A 26145-nucleotide genomic window follows, 5' to 3' on the forward strand; every position below is an offset into this window, starting at 1 on the left:
GTGTGTGATTTGTTTAGTTATTTGGATTTGAAATATATAATAGGAGCTAAGAAACTCTCATCAAAAGACTTCCAATTTTATGAGCCAGCTCTGTTGTCAGTAAAGTGATACAGAAATAGAGTTTGATTTAGAAAACTTCATGTGCAGTTTTGAGGCTTTTTATTAAGAACATTCTCTGTTATTTAATGTGTATCACTGGTATGGCTTGTTTTGTTTGGTTTAACCTTTTTGAATGAATTGGTTTAATTTTAGCTTCTTTTATGTAAAATTTCTAGTTTATGATGTGATTTTTATTTAATAGGGAGACAGCTATATCCTAGGAGTAAGCTTTTTTTGTTTTAGATGTTTTGGTAAATTCCAATTATTTCTTTATTTACCTACCCATTCTCCCAATTTTTATGTGTTTATGCCTGGCAATGTACTAGGTGCTGAAAACATAAGCATGAGTAAGATGATGTAAAGTAGTTCTTACTCTGGAGAAGTTCTTTTTATTGAGGGTGACAGACATTGTGATATGGCTGAAGTGCTGTGATAGCAGAACTAGAAGCTTTCATTGGAAATCAAGGAAGGCTTGACAGAAGAAATGGTGATGTTTGCTGACCTTCTGGGTATGAAGGGTCAGAGTTAACATCTGATAGTGCTCATTACAAACTAGACATGTGGTAGGTATATAAACCTTGAGGCTTTATATGTAGCAATACATATAGACCTCTCATCAGTCATACAGCATTTGTGGTATGGTCATTTTATAGATGAGGAAACTGAACCACAATGAAAAATAAGAAAATTGCCCATGATTAAGGTCTTAGCAGGTAGCAGAGTTAGGCTCTGTGCTTTTTGTTTCCTAGGATCCTATTTTTTTTTTCTATTATACTATGTGATTTCCAAATTGATTTCTGAACTTAATAGATAGCGAATTGTATTGTTTTTTTAGGTAGGTTGGACAGTAGGAATTTTCATACTTTCCAAGAAGCATACACTTTAGAATAGAGGCCTTTAATAAGGGCTATACGTGGGTTTTGTTTGTTTTTTGTTGTTGTTGGTTTGGTTTGGCTTTGTGTTTGAACCAAGTGTTAGCATGTTCCAGGTCAATACAGAAAAAGTGCTCGATAGGTAGAAAGCATGACTTTAATACTGGTCTCCGGTAACACTAGCTTGGGCATTGTTGGTGGGTTTCTGTTTCTGGGAATAGTTTCCTAAAACAATGGTGAAACCTTTATTTAGATTTAAGGTGAAATAGAAGTCAAGATATTTAAAGGCTACCAATCTGATAGAAAACCCTTATGATGGAAAGTAAGTTTTCTTTCTTACTGTATATTACCATAAGGGGATTAGAAACAGAGCTTTCTGAGGTTTTCTAAATGAAAATAGCTTTGTTTTTTCTGATTAGAAAGATGATATACTCTGTAGAAAATTCAAGTAATAAAGAAGAGCATAAAGAAGAAAATAAAAATTAAAGCCCAAGCACCTGAAGGTAATTTTTGTTAAAGTTTTGGTGACCACACTTCCATATTCTATGTGTATAGACAGACCCACATATTATTTTATGTAAATTAAAATCCTCCTGTAATGCTAATTTAACTTGCTTTTTTATCTACTACTTTGGGAACATTATTTCATGCCAGTATATGTTTAATATCATTCTCTTAAAATAACTACATAGTATTTTATTTTGGGGATGTTCCATAATTTTTATAACCTTATTAATAAAGACTGAAATATCCAATTTTCTTCTTTTATGATAGATATGTGGATCTGGATAGGCATCTTTCTCAGTATACATTTTTAACATCACTATCTGATCCATAGCTTAGGGTAAATTTTAAAAACAGTGATTGCTATGTCAAAGGGTATATATACATTTAAAAACTTGATACAGGTTGTTAAATTGACTTCCAGAACAGTTGTACCAATTTACATTTTTAGCACCGATATATGAGAGTGTTATTTTTCCTATACCCGTGTCAATTCTGAACACTGCCTTTTTAAATCTTTGCCAACCAGATAGATGAAAATAATATCTTCTTGCTTGTTTGAATCATTCATTTGTTCTTTCATGTTTACTCATTCACATATTTTGTCAAAGTGCCCATCACGTGCCATATGTTGTCCTAGGTACTTGGAATATGTCAGTGAACAGAATGGACAAAGACCCCTGACCTCATTCAGCTTACCTTTAAGGTGGAGATAGACAATAAAACAATAAGTATAATAGATAGATAAAATATTAGGTGATATGTACTATGAAAAAAAATGTAGAGAATAAGAGGTAAGGGAGTCCTTGGGAGTGCGATGAGTTGCAGAATATCCTTGGATATACATATCAGCATGTATGTGACATAATTGCCAAATTTAAGTTTGGAAAATTTTGCTTTTTTCTATTACCACTAATCATGAGAAAACCAAATTTCCCAATATCTACTCACTAGTGGTATTAAAATTAATTTTGTTTATCAATCTAACAGGTAAGAGATGTGTTTTCATTATTTTCATCATTTTTTCATCTCTGTTAATAACTACCAAGTCTCCCCCCATCTGTAACTACCAAATCTACTTTCCTTCCTTCTTCCCTTCCTTCCTCTCTTTATCCCTCCCTCCCTCTCTCCTTCCTTCCTTCCTTCCTTCCTTCCTTCCTTCCTTCCTTCCTTCCAAGATTTATTTATTTGAGGGGTGGGAGGGGCAGAGGGGGAGAGAGTCCTAAGCAGACTCTGCACTGAATGTAGAGCCAGGTGCAGGGCTCAGTCCCACGACACCGAGATCTTGACCCAAGCAGAAACGAAGAGTTGAACGCCTAACCAACTGCGCCACCCAGATGCCCCCCTGCCAAATCTATCTTTCTTTTTTTTTTAAGACCCTATTCATTCATTTGACAGAGAGAGAGACAGCCAGCAAGAGAGGGAACACAAGCAGGGGGAGTGGGAGAGGAAGAAGCAGGCTCCCAGCAGAGCAGGGAGCCCAGTGCAGGGCCCGATCCCAGGACCCTGGGACCACGCCCTGAGCCGAAGGCAGAAGCCCAACGACTGAGCCACCCAGGCACCCATCCCTCAAATCTTTCTTAAGCCAACATTGGTCTTGAGCTTTGGACTATCTCTACCTGTCTGTTGCCCTTAGTGTGCCACACATTTTTCAGTATGTACTGGACTGTGTCTCCCCTTCTCCTCCTGTGAGTCTGGTGAGCTACCATCCATGCAGGTGTTACAACTAGAATTGGACATCATCCTCAACTCCTTCCTCTTTCTTTCCTCTGTATCTGGTCAATGTCTAGGTCCTGTGAATATGTCTCATCTCAGGTTGTTCCTTCTCACCTCCTCTGACATTGTTCTTGTCTAGATTACCATTAACATCTTATTCCTGGGTTATTACTGCAGACTCCTAACTGGTCATCTTTCCTCCTGTTTTGTCTCCTTTCAAACCTTTTCCTATACTGACATAGTGATCTAGAGTTATCTTCCAAAACGTGTATGATCATATCACTTCCCCTGCTTAAGCTAATATGCTTCCTCATTATCTTCAGTGTGCATTCCAAACTTCTAACATGGTTTACAAAACCCTTTGTAGCTTCATAGTCTGATTCTCCTTCCCTCCTCTCCTCCTTAACTCCAGAACCTTTACCCATACGTTGCCCTAAAACCTTAAAGAAGCTAACTCTATGAACTATTACTCCAAAGGGCCAGGGGCCTTTGATCCTTTGTACATCCTATTTTTATTTCTTAGAAATTTGTCCTTTCTGCCTCCAACCTGTTGAATTTGTGCTTTGGTAACACTTTCCAGGAAAGCCTTGAGTCTCTAATTAAGGTCTTTCATAGCATTCTCCACTTAAACAGTGCTGCTTGTTAATCACACTGAATTATATTAGTTGTATATTTCCTTTTCCCACTCAATACTATTCAAGTATGAGCTCTATGATAACAGGTGGTGTTGGGTATCTGGGGCTGAGGGACTTACCATAGGAAGCATTCTCCAATTACTAAATGAATGAACATTTTTAAAAAAAGTTATGCTTCTATTTTCTTTTTGAATTATATGTTTATATCCTTTGCCCAGGAAGCTGTTTTCTGTTAAAACGCTATGAATATAAGCTCTTTATACATTAAGAACTATTCCTATTAATGGCAGATTCTTTGTCTCATTTAGTTGTTTGCCATTTGTTTCAGATTGTAATTTTTGAGTTAAAAAAGTTTGTAGATTTTTATGAATTAAAAGTACACAAATCTTGTTTTTTCTTTTTTCTTTCTTTGTTAGAATTAATTTTGTTCTGTGAAATGAGGATCTGAGTTTTCCCTATTTTAAAACAATATTTTATAATTCATCCCCATTCCATTTATTTTTTATGCTTATTTCCTGGGCTTTCCAGTGACTTGTTTCCTGGGCTGCCTATTATATTCTGATCTGTGTTTGTTTTCTTTGGTGTATTCTACATTCTATTCTATTATTCCATTCTGTAATACATTTCAACATACAGTGCATCCTAACACAGTGGTTCAGCTTGGCAGTTATATGGGCCTGAATGAGAATTTGAACTCTTTCACCACCCATTTGTACAGTCGCATACCTAACTTCTCTTGATTCTTGGTTTCTTCATCTGTTTAATAAGAGGAAGCTATGTGTTTCATAGAATTGCTAAGAAAGTTAAAGCTGTATGAAGTACTTATTACTAAAACAGGTTTAAATGTTCTGAAATTGGAGCTAGCACACTTTACCAAAATTTTCTTGATGTTCTTACTTACTCTTTCAGATGATATTGTGATTAAGTTTTAAATCTCCCCTTCTTCCTCAAAATTTTTTTCAATTTTGATGTGAATATTTAAATTTTTTTCTCATTTTTAAATTGTAGTTAGTTAGCATTTAGTGTAATATTAGTTTCAGGAGTAGAACTTAGTGATTCATCACTTACACGGCTCAGTATAACAAGTGCCCTCCTTAATACCCATCACCCATTTAGCCCATCCCCTACCTACATCCCTCTGGCAACCCTCAGTTTGTTCTCTATAAAGTCTCTTATGGTTACCTTACCTCCTCTTTTTTCCCTTTTCTGCTTTGTTCATCTGTTTTGTTTCTTAAGTCCCACATATAGATGAAACCATATGGTATTTGTCTTTCTCTGACTGACTGACTTACTTCATTTAGCATAATACACTCTAGCTCCATCCACGTCATTGCAAATGGGAAGATTTCATTATTTTTTTTTTTTAAGATTTTATTTATTTATTTGACAGAGATAGAGACAGCCAGCGAGAGAGGGAACACAAGCAGGGGGAGTGGGAGAGGAAGAAGCAGGCTCATAGCAGATCACGCCCTGAGCCGAAGGCAGACGCTTAACTGCTGTGGCACGCAGGCACCCCAAGATTTCATTATTTTTGATGGCTGAGTGATATTTCTTGTGTATATGTATCACGACATCTTCTTTATCCATTCATCAGTTGATGGGCATTTGGACTCTTTCCATAGTCTGGCTATTGTTGATAATGTTGCTGTAAACATAGAGGTGCATATATCCCTTCGAATCTGTATTTTTGTCCTGTGGGTTAATACCTTAGTAGTGCAATTGCTGGAATTCAGGGTAGTTCTGTTTTTAACTTTTTGAGAAACCTCCATACTGTTCTCCAGAGTGGCTGCACAAGTTTGCATTCCCACCAACAGTGTAATTGGATTCCCCTTTCTCCACATCCTTGTCAACATTTGTCGTTTCCTGTGTTGTTAATTTCAGCCATTCTGACAGATGTGAGGTAGTATTTCATTGTGGTTTTGAATGTATTTCTCTGATGATGAGTGATTTTGAGCATCTTTTCATGTGTCTGTTGGCCTTGATGTGAATATTTTAAATGTATGAAATAAAATACCATAAACTATAGTTAACTATAAATGGGTTAGGAAGAATTGACATCTTTATATTCAGGCTCATTTCACACTTTTGCTAAGAATCTTTAATATTGTTTGTTTTATTTTATTTTACTTAGCATTTGTGAATAGGACCTCCTTTCCTTCCTTAAATTGGTTAATGATGGTATTAGGATATGTTTTGATTTTTCTATTTCTGTCTTCTGAATTGTTACTTTTAGTAGATTCTGACAGTTATTAGCTGATTCTCTTGGATTTTTTTAGTGCATAATCATATCCTTTACAAGTAACAGTGTTTTCCTTATTTACTTCTATTCCATTTTTTATTTGCTTTATTCTTATTACATTGCTTAAAATTTCCTGCGTTATCTATAGTGATAGTAGATAAACTTGTTTCATTAATCATTTTAATGGTGCTGTAGAATCTTGAGACTACAAGGTGAATTCAGTTTAATATATTTTCCTAAATTTGCTTTCTCTGTTGCAGATCTTTAGATATTATGTATTAGGGTATGCGCATTTAGTTTTTATTGGCCGAAAAAACAGAATTTCCTGCCACTGAGAAAGTCCTACAGTTTTTTTCTGTGTTAAAAATTGTGGTAAAGTACATATAAAATTTACCATTTTAACTATTAAAAAAAATTCTTACATCTTGGATGATCTTTGGATATATCTACTTCTTCGTTGAAGTGGGATTCTTAACATTGACCTTGGATAATTAATAGATAAATCCCACTTAGTGTCTGAAGCATTTTCCAAGTTAACACATATGATAGGATGAATACCCAGGTATTTTTACATTGTTTTAGAATGAATTTTTATACTTTACATCTTGGTTATTAAAATGGTCAGAGAGATCAATGTTTTAAAAATATAATTAATGAGAAAATGATTACTGTACTTAAAGATAAGAGAAAGTTCTATTAATTTGGAGTCACATTTTTAGTGTGAATATTTTATCTAATTTAATTTCATACTGATCTTCAGAGTATATGGTTTTGAAATAATTATCATGTCTTACATGTATTGCAGGTCACCATATCATCAGCCAACCTCTTACAGGCCAAGATTATTGCTGTCTGGAGAACGAGGCTCAGGTCAAACTTCTCACCTTGCTCCAGCACTTTTGCACACTCTAGAAAAATTCTCTGTGCACAGACTAGATCTCCCAGCACTTTATTCAGTTAGTGCCAAAACACCTGAAGAATCATGTGCACAGGTAGGTTTGTACCAAATCAGAGTATTTCTAACTTTCTTATTGTTTATATCTCTGTAGTGTTTATAGATAAAATTTTTTCAAAGAACAGTAATGTGAATATTAACTTTTTGTTGGTTATTCATTAACATTCAAAATTAAGGCCAAAGATCCTTTTGATATATATCATGTTTAAATGTGAGCTCATTGTTTTCCCTGTGATATTTCATTCTTTCCTGAAATTTTATTATCTTCTTTCTTATATTAAAGTTTTATTAAACATTGTAGAAAGGAAGTTTCTTTTGTCGTTTTCTGATCCTCTTTTCAATGCTGTGGTTTCAGAGCCCTTCTAGACTTCTATCTGTATTTAGAGCCTTCCCAAAGAAGGGGAAATGATAACCAATTTGAGATGCCAGGATTTAAAATTAATGTAGAAAAATGATAATTTAAAAATTATATATATTTGCATTAGTAGTCAAGTGTGTTTGATATTTGATTTTGAACTACTTTATGTTTGCTGGTTTGTGAAGTGCAAAGTTCTAGTGGGGCTGTTTGTATTTCTTGAGGTTTTACTATATAACTATGAATTTATTGTAAGTGTGTCATGTTGGAACTAGGGGTTAGGGGAATAAATTTTTTGAGCCAGAGGACCATGTCTCACCATTTCTGGGTCTCTCACACAGTGCCTTGCTCATAGTAAGTCCTCATTAAATGTTTAAGTAATGTTTCTTATAAATAAATTAGAGGAATATCACTTTTTACTTTGATTTTTAGCCTACTTTTAGAGATTAGGTGACTAGAGGAGTAACACATAAGAGCATTGCACGTAATTTTTTTGGTTTTTTTTCAGATACAGTTTATAAATATTTAATATCTACACATATACTACCAAATTGAAAACCATTCTGTACCTTGCAGCAAGAAATACGTATTTTTTCCAAAACCCATGGCTTAAATAAAAAGCTATATACTAGTAATTTATTCCAAGTTTTATACATTTAACTCATCCTGGCTGTGAGTGTTTTCCAGTAATGTTGATTATATATTTGTTCATGTTTTTCCTCTTTAGTGACACAAAATTATTGCAGTTTGGATGCAAGTAAGAGAATTACTCAATACCATTAAAAATAAATCCAGGGGAGAGAGAATCTAAACAGACACGTGGATGAAGAAATTGAGTATCAAAACACTAAATCCAGATAGTTTCATGGGTTAATTCTTTTAATCTTAAAGGATAAGATCTTTTTAATGCCAAACTAAAATACAGAGAAAACCCTAAGACTAATCTCACTTAGGGCAATGGTCATAAAGTAAATATTACAAATGGATTCTAGTAGCACATCAAAAGAATAATATACTATTATTAAAGCATGCAAAATTGATTCAGTTAGACATTGAGAGATATAAATATTGGAACAGACACATTGAAGTTATAAATATTTGCCTATGATAATTGTATATTTGGAAAACTTATAAGATCTACTGAAAACTTACTGGGGACAAAAGAGAGTTCTAAGGTGGACACTTGCAGAGTTAACGTAAAATAGTTCTCTTTTATATACATAGTAACAAGTTAGAAATAAGTAGAAGAAATGGTTCCATTTAAAATAACAACTAAGTTTATCTGGAAATTAAACAATTAATTTGCAGAGCCTAAAAGAAGAAAACTAAAAATTCAATGAGGAGGACAGTTGAATAAATAAAAAACACACCTTGTTTTTTAATTACTGTACAATTCAAAGTGTGCTCTCAGTTTAAATTGCAAATTGATTAAAATATCAGCTACTTTGCTTGTTGTTTGTAGCCTTGGAAAAATTGCTGAACTTCGTTGAGCCTTAATTTTCTCATCTATGAAATGAAGATAACGATGCTATATAAGGTGGTTGTAATTATTAAAAGAAGCCCATCCACTAGGGATGGCATATAGTACCCAGTAGCTGTTAGCTGTCATCATATTTATCACTACTCCTACAGATTCTTTGCATAGCTAAGGGCTGGTAAGACTCAAAATTGGAAAGTTGTGAGTTCTTCTTTAAATCAGTGTATAAATTAAATGCAGTCTCAAATATAATGTACCCACAATTTAAGAGGAAAAGTTAAAAAAGGGCTTTGTATTTCTTCTAGAAAATAAATATGAGGGGTCCCTGGGTGGCTCAGTTGGTGAAGCATCTGACTCTTGATTTTGGCTCATGTCATGATCTCAGGGTTGTAAGATCGAGCCCCGCATCTGGCTCCATGCTGAGAGGGGAGCCTGCTTAAGATTCTCTCTCTCCGGGGCGCCTGGGTAGTGCAGTCGTTAAAGCGTCTGCCTTCGGCTCAGGGCGTGATCCCGGCATTCCGGGATCGAGCCCCACATCAGGCTCCTCCACTGGGAGCCTGCTTCTTTCTCTCCCACTCCCTCTGCTTGTGTTCCCTCTCTCGCTGGTTGTCTCTCTGTCACATAAATAAATAAAATCTTAAAAAAAAAAAAAAAAAAAGATTCTCTCTCTCCCTCTGCCCCTCCCCACTGCTTGTGCACATGCTCGCTCTCTTAAAAAAAAAAAGAAAGAAGAAAAAAGAAAAGAAGTATGAGCATAGCAAGGACTATCCTAGAGGAAAAAAATAGAATGAAGGGAGCCCTACCAGGTTTTTAAAAATGTAACAGAACGTAGTAATAAAGAATATGTACCTGTGCAGGGATAGACTGACAAAGTAATAGAAAAGAGAATGAACACTTAGGGCTGTGTAGAAATGAGAATTTAATATCTGATGACAATTAGCACATGATGATGGTGATGACATTTGCTGTTATAGATTAGATGAATTATAAGTGGTCTTGGAAAACTGTCTGACTCTATGAGGGGAAAAAGAAAAAGAAAGTGAAACTGGATTTCCTACCTTTTTTTGTGGCCCCCAAATAAATTCTAGATTGTCAGTGGGACTAAAAAGAGAGAATTCACAAGGTCAATATATATATTATCTTGAATATGAAGAAGTCGTTTCTAAGCAATGAACACAAGCCAGGAAACATAAAGATATGAACAAATTTGACTTTATAAAATTTAAATTTCACATGGCAAAAATAATTATTTTAATAAAATTAATAGACGCAACCTGGCAAAAAAGTGTATTTGTAACACACATGTCAAGGGTAAGTTTCCTAAATATACAAAAATATGTTAAAATCAGTAAGAAAGAATGACAATGACAACCTCATATAAAAATTGGCAAAACAGCGTTCCATTTGTAGGAAGAAAAAAAAATAGAAAAAGCAACTAGTAAAAGTTTGAAAAGATTCTTAGCCTCACTTGTAACTGAAGAAAATGCAAATTAAAGCAATAGGATACTACTTTTGAAACAACTGTCTGGTTTGTGAAAATAAAAAGCTTGGTGGCACCTGGGTGGCTCAGTTGGTTAAGTGTCTGCCTTCGGCTCAGGTCGGGGTCCTGGGATTGAGCCCCATGACTGGCTCCCTGCTCAGTGGGGAGCCTGCTTCTCCCTCTCCCTCTGCAGCTTCCCCTGCTTGTGTGCTCTCTCTCTTTCTCTCTCAGATAAGTAAAATCTTTAAAAAAATTTTTTTTAAATATGAAAAGATTGATGATGCCTGGTGATTTTGGTGTGTAGATTGGCACTATTGTTTACAGTTTTAAGTACATACACCTTTTGGCTTAGGAATTTTACATTATGGGATTTTTCCTGAAGATGTTTTAGCTGTAAGTAGTCACTGCTGGATGTACAAGGACATTTATCCCAGCATCGTATAGTGTTGCCAAACTAAATAAGACCGACAAGCTAAATGTCCTTTAATGGTGGATGGCCTATGATAAATTATGGTATATCCTTACGTACTATGAAGCCTTTAACAAGGATGCGGTAAATTTACATAGGAGAAATATGTGAAAAGCAAGTTGTAAATCAGTCTATCAAAATATGATCTTTGTGTAAAAAAAACCTTAAAAAATATATATTCATGCTTATATATAAGTAGAAATTTTGTCCAAGAATAGCCTAAAAAACTTAATATTATCATTGCTTTGGCTTGGGGGAAGGAATTTGGAGAATTGGGGAATGAATATAACTTTGTCATTTTAGTTTACACCCTGCTGTACAATTTGGATTTTTTTTTAATATGTATATATGACAGTATCAAGCAAGCTACAGATAAAATAACTTTAAAAGAGGATCATTTTCAGAGTGAGAAAGTATTCTGTCTGTGGTTGTTCTTTATGGCTAATATGTGTATGTACATGTTCATAAATCCATTACTGACTTACATTAGGTGAGGAAATACTTAGGAAGCATTGTAGTGAACTATATGTTGGTGTTGCTAGGATCTTAGGATTTTTTTCTGCATTTAACTGGGCATCATTGGGCTAAATTTGAATTCTAACTGTATACTCTTAGGTCTCTTTCTCATTTCTTGTCTTTTACTACTTTTTTGTTGTGTTCTTAGGGAGGATGGAGAGAAGTGTCCTTTGGTAGTGGAAAAGAACAAAAACTTAGCACTTATTGTTTTGCTTGTATTACACTGCATTTATTACATCAAGACATCTCGTCTTTGCTTTTGCCTACAAGGTCCTGAGTTAGTAGTAGAGCTTATTTTTGAGTGACCACACCTGGGTGTCCAGTCTGCCCAGGGACTGAGTAGAATTTTGTGAGATACGGTAGCTGAAGCTCAGACTTCTGAACGTTGGCCAAAGACCAGATAAACTGTCCTGGTTAATCCCTGATTATTTGTATCTTAAGTACATATTTAAAGTTATTTTAAATTTGCAAATATGTTACTGTCTCTTCTAAAAAATTATCCAAAAGGAGACGATTACATTATAAAACTGAGGAATTTTTTTTCTTAATTTGTGAAACTATTAGTGGATATAAGAGAGTATAAAAGTCCTGGGAAAGAGAGCATACTAATCAGGGGCTAAAATGCTGGAAAGAATAAAAACTTCTCGCTCTTCCTTTGTTCTGTATTCCCTTTCTTCCCTTTTGCCTTACTTTTCCTGAGAGCTAGTCTTCCTGTAGGGAGGATTATCTCTAAATAGATGTGGTTTAGTCTGTGCCAAATTATTCTTCTGTGCTTTTCTCTTTTCCCCAACCTCTAAGATACTTACTATAAATTAAGTTGAGTTATTTAATAATGTGACACAAACATAATCTTAAAGGAAAGAAGTCTTAAATCGCCTTTAAAGGGCTGTATTTATATATGTGATAAAATGGAAAATGGAAAGAGCCCAGTTTTTTATATTTCTTTATACATGTTTAATTCTATGTCTGTTCTTTAAAACCTATCCACACACAAACATGTATGTGAATATCTTCCTTTTTTCCTTCATATCGCCTCAGGTGATGATGAATATTAGAAATCGTGTGAAAACAGTAGAGGAATTAGTGTCTAGTCTAGGTTTTCTCATTGTTAATTAAGATTTGGTGAGCTAAAGAGTTGTCTGTGGGTGCTTATTAAAATTTCTGATTCCCTGGCTCTGTTCCCAGGGTTTCTGATTCCTTAAATTTGGGGTGAGCCCCAGGAATCTGCACTTTAAACCTACAACTGGGTGTTACTATCCTAGGTCTTCAGTAGATGACACTTGAGATACAGTACTTCGGCCGATCACTGGACTCTAGGTGTTTATTACTGAAAACAACTACCAGAGTTCATAAAGTGGCTTTGTGTGTGTGTGTGTGTGTGTGTGTGTCTGTGTGTCTGTGTGTGTATCTCTGTATCTACTTACTTACCTACCTACCTAACTAGGAGTGTTTTATAGTTTTCCAAAGGCTCTAGAAGGAAAATAGAAAACCCTGGTGTAGCCTGGAAGATTTATGATTGTTCCATTAAGTTCACAAGTAATTGAGCCCTACGTAAGGTTGGAGATGTTAGTAGCTGTATTGAAAGACTTATCTGTATTAACACTCTAAAAAACCCAGCAGCTATGATTCCCCTTTTCTGACACCTTCAAGTGTATTTTTTTTTTTGCCTTTTTTATTATTTCTGCTGTTGATTTAGGAAAACCAGGATTGATGAGTGTATCGTATTTATTCTTCTCATTAATTCAGAAGTGTGATTGAATTGATAAATTTATGTGTTATCTGTCACAGGGTTTGGAGTTTGGATACTTTATGGTATTACAGATAATTTTAAATGGTCAATAAGGGTCTTTTTTTTTGGTGAAAATTTTCATATATTTCTGTTCCCTGAAAGAAATTGTATTTGGAAATGTTCAGGGGAAATTCTTTTTGGTTAAATAGCATGAAGGAATTAAGATACTTACCTATGTGTATTCTTTGGATGCTCTTGTGTTTGTGCATAAGGGTTTCTGGATTTCTCCTTAGCAGTCTGTGTATACTTTGGATACTCTTTGTGTTTGTGCACGTGGGTTTCTGTGTTTTACTGTAGCAACGATTTTTTTTTTCTTGAGTTGTAAACAAATTAAATTATCCTGGTCCAGAGTTTATCACATTTACTGAAATTCTTGAAGTTCTTAGGCAATGAAAATAACAGAAAAGGAATTTGGGTGATTTAATTTTCATTAAATGTTGCTTTATATTACAGTCATCGTGTAGAAACTCTAGTATAGTTATATTTTATAACAGGCTGATTTTGTATGCTTTTAAAGAAATCAAGCACTTTATTTCTTGAATCTTGATCCTAGACAATGCCTCCTTTTTACAGAGATACTTGATAAATCCTAGGTAAATAGAATATAAATGGAGTAAAGTGATAGATATGAAGTAATTAGTAATGCAGATATATTATTTATTATATTTTGTGATAGCATGGTATAAGGAATTAAACTTATTTTAATAGTGCATTTTAGTAGTGCTTTCTATTATAAAAATCAAGAATATTTTAGCCCCCAAGATTTTTCTTTTACCTATGTTTTATAAATTTTAGCACAAGAGCAAGACAAATTCTGGAAGTTTATTGATGACAAAAAGTTGTTTCCCTCTTTCTTATATAGCCCCTTTTAGGAAAGTGAAAGCTGTACTAGCTTGGAGCTTTCTGCTTCATTCACATTTGTATTTAAAATTGCTTTAGTTTCCAGTTTCTAAAGAAAATAGCTTGATACGGACTATATAGTCTTTATTTTTAAAATACAATAAATTTTCTGCACTACACACTTAAATTTGCTGGCTAAAATACTGACTTTAAAGTTTAGCTTTTGAGATGATAAGAACTCTTATAAATATAGGTGTAGTTTATGTATATGTAATTAGTGCTTCCTTATATGGATACTTTTAACTTCAGTGGCCTGATTTTTCTCTTTCATATCTTTAATATTCAGAGAAAGTAGTTTGTGATTTTTTTTTTTAATAAAGAAACTTTTAAAAAAAGTTACATAAGAGACCATGATGTCTGGGGCAAGAAGAGGCCAGAAGGAAATAGAATATATTGTTTAAAGAATCAAAATGAACAGTTCACATACACTGGTGTTTGTTCATTTTATTTGTGCAAGAGTGCTGGTCATGTCAGAGGTATTTTGGAACGGTTGGTTCAGTAATTTGGCCTACTGTCTTTTTTTCTCTATAACAGTTTTTCTGTTTTCTACTACACCTTGCACATCCACCAATCCAAGACACCCTGTAGGTGAGTATTTTTCTAGTTATCAAATGGCATCACTTGTTCCCAAGACAGTTGCCGCTTCACTAAAACTAGGCTTTATTTTTCTACTCTGAATCTGGTTAATTGATTTAACAGAGTGTATCTTATTCCACAACTTTAAAAGTTACCAGCAAACTGCTGAAGAGCTGTTTTTACATCATGGAAAAATCACGATAGAGTTAAACTTTTTTCTGAATTTTTAAATACTGTTTTTAGACTATTATTTTTGAATTTTCATTACAAAAACCGGAGAATTAGAACAGGTTGGCTATATATTTAAAGAAAATATGAAAGTTTAGATATTCTGAGATCACATGGATCAGAAAAATAACACTTATTTTATTAATGCCTTTAAAAAAGTTTTCTAGAAATTAAGCATGTTTTTGCTGTAAAGGTTTAGGAGAGAAATTTTGAAAATAGCCCCTGAGTATTGATATTGCATGTAGTTAGATTAATTGTAAAATCAGGTGATTATACATTCATGGACCAGAAAGCCTAAGCATTTTTATTTTTCTGTATTTGTCTTAGGCTTTTTTCTTTCTGATTTTTTTACCCCTTTAGGTTTGAAAATATAATTTTTAAAAGTTCTGTTAATAAAGATATTTTCCTGAAGTCTTTAGAAATAAGAGGTTCAATAGGATGTCATGTTCACTTTGTTAATTTGGGGAGAATTGGATGAAAATAGAAAAGAAATAGAAAAAAACCCCTCAACTCTTTTAGAGTTGGTGGTGCTTTTGTTTCTAGTTCAGCCTTGCCAATAAGTTTAAAACACCTATAGTACTGCATTATTTAACTTCTGGCTCTGTAAGGTTTTTATCACTTAACCTTCTGTTGCTTTGCCCTTACTCTTTGGTGCTGATTAGCAGCTAGATGTTCTCAACACATAACCTACAAGTATTAGAATGAACATTTTATGTTTTTTAAAGGCATGTTTTCTCATTCCTCCTTGGGCATGTGGTACCTTGCATGGCTGAATTAGGTGGTTAGTTTTGTGAGGTTTCTCAGTAAGCTGTATAGCTCATTAGTCTTTTTCATGTAATCACACTTCTTTCTCTGCTGACTCTCCCTAGTTTTACCAGCACAGAATGGGAATTGGAAAGACAAAAGGCATTGGTCATTGTCTTCCACATACCATCCCTTATTTGGGTGGCATGTAACAATTTTTTTTGGGTGGGGGGATTAAATGCCTCACTTGCCTTTGTGCTCCTGTGTGGTTCCTTCCTTTTGCCAATATTTATGCTTGTTTTTCTCTTATGAGTCTTCTACAAGAACTTTGGAAAACAATAATCCTTGGATTTTCAAGATCCAGGATAAGAGGGTGCGTGTTTGCAGAAAAGGTCAAAATTTGAAAGTCCTGGAGTTGTACTGTACAACTGTTCTGGATTGGTGGATATGCAAATATTAAAGGAAGGGAAGGAGCAAATATTACTTTTGATGTGAGTGATCATAACATCTACATTTCCAATTTGGGGGAAAATTTTATTTCAGCATCTTCCATCTGGTTTATTAAATTGGCAATACGTTTTATTTTACACAGAATGTTTAAGCTTTCTAAAACGTAGCATTTGAAAAATTCATGCAAGCGGTCCTTTTCATTAAAGAAAAATAATCATTTTGATTCTTAGGAACATATCTCATAATCCTAATCATTCGAAATAGTAGATAAAAAATATTAGATCATTATTTCTCTATCTTGCACATTACACAGGTTAATTGAAATGTGTAGAGAATTTTAGAAATAGAACTCTTAAGTTGAAGAAAGATTTTTACATTTATTCTTTCACTTGTTAAAAGTATTGAAGAGATGCCATATTAACCCACGAGAATTTGTTGATGGGCTATTGAGCTGTTGTTGACATATATGTTAAGGGCAGTAGTTCTGCTTGGCAGCTTACTAATAGCCAACCTGGTCCTTATTGGCGTACGTTGGCAGAGTGCGACTGAAGCTATGGTTAGGACTCTTTTTAACACCCGAGGAAACTTTAGTTTGTATTTTCTGACAATGGGAGTGTCTCAGAGCTTTTTCCTAATTTATTTATTGCTCTTCAGTGATCTGAGGGTATTCTGTGACTACTTTATGGAGGATTGAATTAAGGTAATAGGTAAACAAGTGGTTCAGTAGGTAGTTCATTAATTTTAAGCCCTAGGGTGGTACATTGTGGTAAAAATGTTTATTTAATTCATATATTTAGTGATTTTAGGGAATGTGCACAAACATGGAAACTATGTCTTCCGTCTCTTCTTTGTGCTTACTGATACCATTCTGACATGGGTGACATATAGGTGCATGTTTATCTCTTTATTTGTAGCATATTTTATAGTGGTGTTTTGCTTTATTATCTTTACTTGATAAGTGGAGCAATTTGATACCTTTGTACTATTAATAAATACTCAATAGGCATAACAAAATGGCAAAAAAACCCACACCCCTTCTTTTTTTAGGTGGGGCAAGGCTAGATAGACACTATTATGTGAGACTTGTATATCACATCTTGAACAGCTTAAATATTTGAGCTGAGAATAATTACAGTAATAGGCCTGACACATTTCATGTATTTGGGGTTACTGAGTAAACTTTAGAATAGTATCAATGTGAATTTTTAATGCCAGTTCTTTCCTTAATTAGATTTTTCGTGAAGCTCGAAGAACAGTACCTAGTATTGTTTACATGCCTCACATTGGTGATTGGTGGGAAGCTGTCAGTGAAACTGTGAGAGCAACTTTTCTGACATTGCTACAAGATATACCATCATTTTCACCTATATTTTTATTGTCTACCTCTGAAACCATGTACAGTGAACTGCCTGAAGAGGTAAGAAGTGATTAAATATTTACCATATTGTTTTGAAATAGTTGATCTAGTAAATTGGACACATTTTAATTTATTTAATAAATTTAACTTCTTAAACAAAATAAATACTGTTTAGATTCATGCTTTGGTTATATCACTTATTAGCCCTGTGACTTAAGAAAGTTAGTTAATGATTTAAGTTTCCGTTTCTTTTTTGGTGTACTAATGATATATTTGTCACTATTACTGTGAAGATTGAGATAATTCACGTTTAGACCAGAGCCCAACGTATGTATGGTACGTACTATAAAGGCCTAAGCTGTATCACAGTTAATTCCGTTACCATTAGCCTTCTTGTTTTTACTATCTGGTAGATTATTTGGTGGGAATAGACCTTTCAGTTCTTTCCTTGGTAGCATTACTGTTAATTTGACTGTTATTACTGCTGTGCATATTTTTCAAATCTGATATTTATTTTTGAGTTCAAAGCCAACTCATATTTAACATATTAGAATCAAAGGTAAAATCACATTTGTTTCAGGAAAAAATAGTCAACTCATGTGAATGAAATTGATTTTTGAAAAATTGTGTTTTAAACACCCTAAGCTTACTTGAAATGATCACCTTTAGAAATGCTTAGAAGTATTTTGGCCAGGTGACACAGTTTATATAAAAGATTTTGCATGTTTTAAATGCTATAATGTAAACTTTGATTATGTAGAATTTTATGATTAAGATATCTGCTTGCTGAGGTTTTCTGTTGTGGTTAGCACTTGTTAGCTATTCTGCTAAAGTTGATTTGTACATTTATTGATTTCATAAGTAAATGAATGTAGAATAATTTTTGGTTATTCAGAATCTGATATTTTTAATTAAGACCATTAATCACAATCTTTTCTTTTCTTTTCTTTTTTCTTTTCTTTTCTTTTCTTTTTTTAATCATGGGGGCCCATAAAGTTTAGTAGAATGGTATATGTAGTAAGAGTCAGAAAAACCAAGTTGTGCTGACTTACTAGTCTTTTGATTTGGGGTAAATATTTGAACCTAGAATAGCTTAAGCTGCCTCATCTATAAAATGTGGATAATAACAGACAAGCTTCTTGGTGTGAGATAGTATATGTGAATTCATGTTGGAAATCACAGAACTATAAAATGTTTGGTATTATGAAGTAGGAATGTACTTGAAATTGTTTTAAATGGATTGAACCTGGACATAACCTAGAAGCCACTTTTAAAAATTAGATCCTCACTATCAAGTAGTTTTATCATAATTTTATGAGATAAAGAAAATTTGGGATAATTGAGGGTTCTACTTAGGAATATATAATTACATGATGTTTTCCTTATATTGTCTGAAAATTTTGTAAGTAAAAGTCTTATAAACGCATTTTGTTGATACAGCAATTTTGCCTCCTGTTGTCTATTCACATATGTGATTTTATTATTGGTTTAGTTTAGTTTTTTTTTTTTTTTTTAAAGTAAGCTCCATGCCCAGCGTGGAGCCCAACACAGGGCTTGAACTCATGACTCTGAGATCAAGACTTGAGCTGAAATTAAGAGCTAGACGCTTAACTGACTGAGCCACCCAGGCGTCCCTGTTGGTTTAGTTTTCTAAAGCTAGCAGTATATCATACAAATTTTCAGTGTTGCTATATTGTTGTCATAATTTTTAATGGATTCAACTTATTCATTATTTGTTTACCAGTACCCTTAATTAATAGCTAAAATATTAGAGATTTACTAGCATTGAATCCTGAAATTTCAACTCTTTTTTTCCCCTTCATTTTCTCTATTGTTTGCCCTTATTAACCAAGTAGCTAGCGAAGTTATCATGGATCTTCACATTTGTGAGGAGAAGGTTATGAGAATTCTTAGACTACTTGTTACATAACATGTTTTACACTTACTGTTCTCCAGAAATCCTTCCCTGCCCCTAAGCCTTTCATTTAAATTTCAGCTTTGCCATTAGAATGCTTGCTTGTTTCGGTCACAGACTGTGATAGTAGTGAGTAATAGCACATAGTAGTAAATGTTTGGTGAATAAATGAAAAGCATAGAGAGTTGCGGACTAAGTAACTGTAGTTTAGCAAAGTGCCTGATCTGTAGAACAGATGAAGTAGACAGTGGGTGGCAAATAACTCAAGTGATTCTAAAAGAAGGAAATGGCCAGTTACTAGAGTGCCTTTAAGAAAATACAGTGGAAAAAAAGAAAAAAGAAAATACGGTGGAACGGCGCAGAGGATCCTTGCGGAAGGGAGGGAAAACTGAATGGGACAGTCATTAGGGTGAAAAACTGTGAGAGACTCTTTGATTATAGGAAACAAATTGAGGTTTGCGGGAGGGGTGGTGGGTTGGGGGATGGGGTAGTTGGGTAATGGGCATTAAGGAGGGCATGTGATGTGATGAGCACTGGGTGTTACATGCAACTAAATTGTTGACCTCTACATAGGAAACTAATGATGTACTATATGTTGGTTAATTGGATTAAAATAGAAATACAGTGGATAATTTAAAAGTAAAATACAGATTTTAACCTGTCAAATAGGCAAATATAAAGAACAGTTGAATAAATCTCTCCAGGGCAGTCCAAGTAGTAGATTTAAATATGTACACACATTTTGGCTCAGCAATACTATTTATGGGTAATTATCTGAAGAGTTTTTCATGGACTAACACAAAGATACAGTGCAGACCACACAAAAAAAATACAAGAGTAATTATCATAGCCTTTCTTCATAGATTGGAAACTGTCTAAATGTCGTATTGTAGGGGATTGGCTAAGTTATAGATTCCTTCCATGAAACACAATGAAGCCTTTAAAATATTGATGTAAAAAATAATGTCGTGGGGTCCTGGCTCAGGTGGTAGAGCATGTGACTCTTGCTCACAGGGTTGTGAGTTTGAGCCCCATGTTGGGTGTAGAGATTACTTAAAAATAAAATCTTAAAAAAAAAAGTCATGAAAAGATGTTGCAGATATATTGTTAAAAAAACAGGTAATCAGTATGTATAGTATTATCCAAGTTTATATAGAAATAACGGTTAGTAGTTATATAGTTATATATATGTAAATAGTTTTATTTACAGAAATAAACAGAATAACAGAAGTGTTAATTATTTCTGAGTATTAAGATTATAATAGTTTTAATTTCTTATCTGTATTTTCTGAATCTTCTGTACTAAATGCTACTGTTCTCAGAAAATAAATTCATTCAGAGATGGAAAGGTGTTCCATGCAGCTTTTAAAATAGAACAAAACCAAAAAAGAATTAGTTAACAGGGGGTAATGTTTTGTTTGTTTTTGTTTTTAAGATTTACTTACTTATTTTAGAGAGCATGTGCAAGCAGGTGTGAGGGGTGGGAAGGACAGAGGGAGAGGGAGAGAGAGAACCCCAAGCAGACTCCCTACAGAACATGGAGCCTGTCATGGAGCTCCATACCATGACCCTGAGATCATGACGTGAGCTGAAATCAAGAGTTGGACGCTTAACCAACTGAGCCACCCAGGCAGTCCCCCCCTGGGGGAGGTAATGTTTTATTAGGAATATAAAACTACTTTCTTTCTGTGAGACAAAGTAGTAATTTCATCTTTTAGAGCTCTTTAACATTCTTTTCTAGGTGTTTCTCTCTCTAGTTACATCTCTTCTAGTTACATCTCTCTCTCTCCTAATCCAGTAGTTCCCAAGTAAGTTTGTACATAAGGCAGTACACTGGGATATTGAAAAAAACATTAGACCTTCATTTGTCTTCATATTATCTTTTTTGTGTATATAGGTTTTATAATAGAAATAATATTTGTAGAATAGTATATTTAAATAAATAGTGTATTAAATAAATCTACTAGAAGAGATGTTTTCAGATTTTTTTTTACTGATGAGGGTTAGATAAAAAAAAATTTGGAAATCATTGCTCTAGATCAGCTGTTATCCAAGTGTGGTTCAAGGACTTCTGTGGGCCCCACAAGACTTTCAGGGAGATGTCACATTCCCCTTTTTTTCTAATTACATATCTGCTTGAATTTGGGTTTTCTTCATGTACTGTACACAGTTAAAACAACATATTGTAACACATTGAATGCAGAAGCAGAAATGAGAATCCAGTGTTGTTCAGTAAGCCAGACATTAAAGAGATTTGAGGAAATGTAAAACACTGTCACTTTTCTTGCTAAATTTTATTTTATATATATTTTACATTTTGAAAAAATATTTTTTTAAAAGGATATATTTTTCAAAATAGATTTTCAGTGTTAATATGTAATAGGTTTTAAATGAATATGTAATTTGGAGTGCTCTTAGTTTTAATTTTAATACATAATTATGGGCAGATGTAACCCACAAAAACTGAAGCTCTTTTGTGTTCCCAAGTGGTTTGTAAGAGTTTAATCAGATCCCAAGACCAAAACGTTTGAGAACCTCTGACCTAGACCACAGCTCTTTGAGAGGAGGGGACTGTCTTACTGGCCTTCACTTCTCTACTTCTTGACACATTGGAATTGCTCAGTAAATGTTTGTTGCATAAAAAATAGGAATTTACCACTGAATCACCACATTGGCTTGAGCTCCTGCTCAGCCTAATTTCTTTTTTATTTTTTTATTTTTTGCAAAATTCTAGTGTAGGTAAATTTACTTTTGTGGACCCTGTAGACTCAGAATAGTTGGAGAATTTTAGTTGAGTTACATGGGAATTGCAAATTATTTCTCTTCAGGAGAATTAGAAAAAAGAATTGAGGGTTGAGCATAGGAAAGGGACTTTTAAATAAGGAAGCAGATAAAAAGTAGAAATATTTGTAGGAAGGAAAACAAACTTTGGTCAGAAAGAATTGTACTTATGTTTCTGAACAGATTCACAGTATGTATTTTGGTATTAAATTATGGGCATGCTCAAGATGATATAATTGGAAATGGATTTTATTTTATTTTTAATTTTATTTATTTATTTTAGAGAGGGAGGGGAGAGGGAGAAGAAGAAAGAGAATCTTAAGCAGGCTCCACGTCCAGCAAGGAGCCCCACGTGGGGTTCAGTCTCACAACCCTGAGGTCATGACCTGTGTCGAAATCAAGAGTCAGACGCTTAACTGACCGAGCCACCCAGGTGCCCCTGGAAATGAATTTTAAGGAAATACCTCCTCTGCTACACTTAGGAAAGTGAAGATTACAAGCAGTGTTTTGTTATTTCAATATTTCCTGTCTTTTTGTGTCTCATATCATGGGAACTGGGAGTTAAAAATCAGTAACTTAATTAGAAAAATCAAGTAGGGACATTGAAAACTCAGATGAAAGATTTACGTATACAAGAGAAATATTTTAGTATTGATTTTTTTGTTGTAAAACAATGACATGATTCTTAAAATTTACAAGGAAAGAGGTCAGTGCAAGTCTTTTAAAATCACAGCTATCTCTAGTAAATGAACATGAATTATTACTGTGTTAACGTAAAATGTTATGGTTTGTTTACGATTATTTATTTTGTTTTGAGGAAAGCAAATTTTATTCATGAAGCTGTCTTAGGTTCATTTCTGACCTAATTTCCCATTTCTTTTATCCTTGAGGTCTTGAGTCTTAAAACATTAATTTTCCCCATTACAGAGTTTGAATGAACTCTACCTTTAAAACTGGGGACTGACTACTCTAACATTTAATAAATGAGGTAAAATGAAAAGATTTTGGTAATGAAAGAATTGCTGCCACTTATGCAATTATGTCCCAGGCACTGTAGAAGCCAGTTACATATATTATCTAACACAAGTTTTTTAACTGTTTAGTAAGAAAAGTATTACTATTGTTTTCCCATTTGACAGATGAAGAAACTGAAGCCAACAGGGGTAAAGTAACTTGTCTAGGATCTCACAGCTAGTATGGCAGAGCAAAGTTTGAACCCAGGTTTGTCTTCTTACAAAGGTCATGCACTTAAAATGCACTGTACTCTTCAAGATTGCAGAGAGACCATTTCTGGATATTGTGATGCTGGGCTGATGAGTGGTCAGGGATATGAGTTTTATATTTATCAAGTTAAAACTGTTGTTTATTCATCAAAAATTTATTGTGTACCTATTGTGTTCAATGCATTGTTATAATAAGTGAATTTGTTTAAGGCAGGTCCAGTGTCTCTTTTCCTCGTGCTTTCATTCACAATGCTTAGCTATCTTATGCGGTCTCTCTGTGTACACACACACATAGAATACTCACAAATGGATGCATATATACATGTACATGTTTCTAGTTTGGTAAATCTTTGTTGAATGAATGAATGAATGAATGAATAAAATAGGTGAAAAAACTCAAAAGATAGCCACTGTTCTCTAATAATTTCAAAGTTTAGAGTGGGGGACCTAGGTGGCTCAGTTGGTTAAGCGTCCGACTCTTGATTTTGGCTCAGTCATGATCTCAGAGTCGTGAGGTCAGGTTCCATACACAGTGCAGAGTCTGCTTGAGATTCTCTTTCCGTCTCCCTCTGCCCCCCCCATAAATAAAATATATATATATATATATATATATAAGTGTAGAAGGAAGAGAGACCTGAAGAAAATAATACAGTATGAGAAGTGCTATGATAGTATAGTATATAAAAACACAGTCCATAAAAGGAAAAATTGATAAAGTCAGCTTTATCAAAATTAAAAACTTCTTAAAAGACACCATTAAGAAAACGAGAAAACAAGCCACAGACTGGGAAAAAATATTTCAGATACATCAAATTGCATATCTTGATAAGACTTAAATCCAGAATGCATTAAGAACTCTTTCAGGGTGCCTAGCTGGCTCAGTCACTAGAGAATGCAACTCTTGATCTTGGGGTCACAAGTTCAAGCCCCATGTTGGACGTAGAGATTACTTAAAAAAACTCAGCACAAGCCCACAACAAATAATTTTCAGCAAGAGTGTGAAGACCATTCATGGGGGAAGCGGTAGTCATTTCAGCAAATGGTGCTGGGAAAACTGAATATCCACATACAAAGGAAATGAATTAGACCCTTATTTTATACCATATGCAAAAATTAAAATGGATCAAAGAACTAAACAGAAGACTTAAAACTATGAAACCGTCAGAAGAAAGCATTGTAGATTTTATGACTTTGGATTTAGTAATGATTTCTTGACTATGACACCACAAGTACAGGCAACAAAAGAAAAAATAGATAAACTGGAATTCATCAAAATTAAAAACTTGTTGCATCAAAGGGCACTTTTAACATTATTTAGCTTTAAAAAGGAAGGAAATACTAGCACATGCTACAGCATAGATAAACCTTGAAGACATTATGCTAAGTGAAATAGGCCTGTCATTAAAGGACAAATATATAATTCCTCTTTTAAAAAGTTCCTAGAGTAGTCAGATTCACAGAGAAAGTAGAATGGTGATTGTCAGGGGCTGGGGGAAGGGAGAGTATGGGGAGTCAGTATTTACTGGATATAGTATTTCACTTAGGGAGGATGAAAAAGTTCTGGAGTTAGATGGTATGATGGTTGCATAACAATGTGAATATATATAATGCTACAGGCTGTATAATTAAACATGGTAAAAATGGCAAAGTTTATGTTATGATTATTTTACCACAATTAAGGTAAAAAAGACTACAAGTTAAGATTTAAGTAGACATTCACCGAAGAGTATATATTCTCTTGGGCTACTAATACATGAGAAAAGATTCTTAAAATCATTAGTCATTCTGAAATCAGATACCACTGCACAACCACTAGACAGTATTGAGTGTCGGCAAAGGATGTTAGAGAAACTGGAGGCCTTATATATTGGTGGTGGAATTGTAAAGCATGTAGTCATTTTTTGAAAAATTGGCAGTTCTTAAGGTGTTAGTCATAAACTTATGATATGACTCAGCATTTCCACTCCTAGGTAACTACAGAAGAGAAATATGTTCAAAGACTTGAATGCAGATGTTCCTGCTACCATTACTCATAATAGTGGAAACAGACCGTTGTTCATTCACTGGTGATTGGTGAAGCCAAATATTGTATATACACACAGTGAAATACTGTTCAGCATTAAATGGAACAAACTGATACATTCTACAGTGTGGATGAGCTTCAATATATTATGCTAAAGTGAGAGAAGCTGGACAAAAAAGACTACATGATACACAATTTCTAGAAAAGGCACACTTCTAGAGACAGTAAATCAGTGGTTGTTGGGTGGGGATTGTGAGCATGAGTAGGGATTAATGGCAGATGGACATGAGGGAGATCTTGGAGGTAATGGAAATGTTTTAAAACTGACTTTGATGGCTGCGCAACTGAATTTACTAAAAATCATTGAACTTAAAGTTTAATGAGGGGTATTAGAAGGTATGCCTGAGTGTATATTGGAAAGTCAGAGAAAGCTTCACCCAGAAAGCATTGCTTGAGTGGAGAGTTAAAAATAGGGTTTGGAAAGCGTGGATAGCACCTATAGAGATCACTGTGAACTACCGTGAAAGAGCATGATTTCAGGGAGTTATATGAGGCTTCTTGTGTAGTTGCAGCATGAAATTTGAGGGTGGGAATGTCAGAAGATAAAGTAGGAGTAAATTTAAAGTAAAATGTAGCCTACTTATAAAGTGTTGGATTCTAAGCTGTTGGTAATAATCTGGCAGGAGTATCAGGGTATTATTACAGACTTACTCTTGGTATGCTTTTGTATTCACAAAGTTCAACACAATGTTGAAAAATGATCAGAAGGAAGAATATTTAAAACTGAGGTTAAATGTTTTTCTACTCTTGAACAAAATCATTGTACTTCTAGGGTATTGCAT

General features: G+C 34.1%; 1 protein-coding gene across 3 annotated transcripts in view; it reads left to right on the plus strand.

The window, feature by feature from the left end:
* ATAD2B (ATPase family AAA domain containing 2B) overlaps positions 1-26145 on the plus strand; it is a 148934-nt gene that overhangs the window by 84005 nt on the left and 38784 nt on the right. For all 3 annotated transcript variants that reach the window (XM_026519592.4, XM_044390587.3, XM_057309379.1), the window contains exons 18-19: positions 6871-7057; positions 17236-17421. In XM_026519592.4, coding sequence (XP_026375377.1) covers positions 6871-7057; positions 17236-17421 — 373 coding nt within the window. The remainder of the gene's footprint in view (positions 1-6870; positions 7058-17235; positions 17422-26145) is intronic.

The sequence above is a fragment of the Ursus arctos genome, unplaced genomic scaffold (assembly GCF_023065955.2).
Source record: "Ursus arctos isolate Adak ecotype North America unplaced genomic scaffold, UrsArc2.0 scaffold_8, whole genome shotgun sequence".
In the NCBI taxonomy this organism is placed as follows: Eukaryota; Metazoa; Chordata; class Mammalia; order Carnivora; family Ursidae; genus Ursus; species Ursus arctos.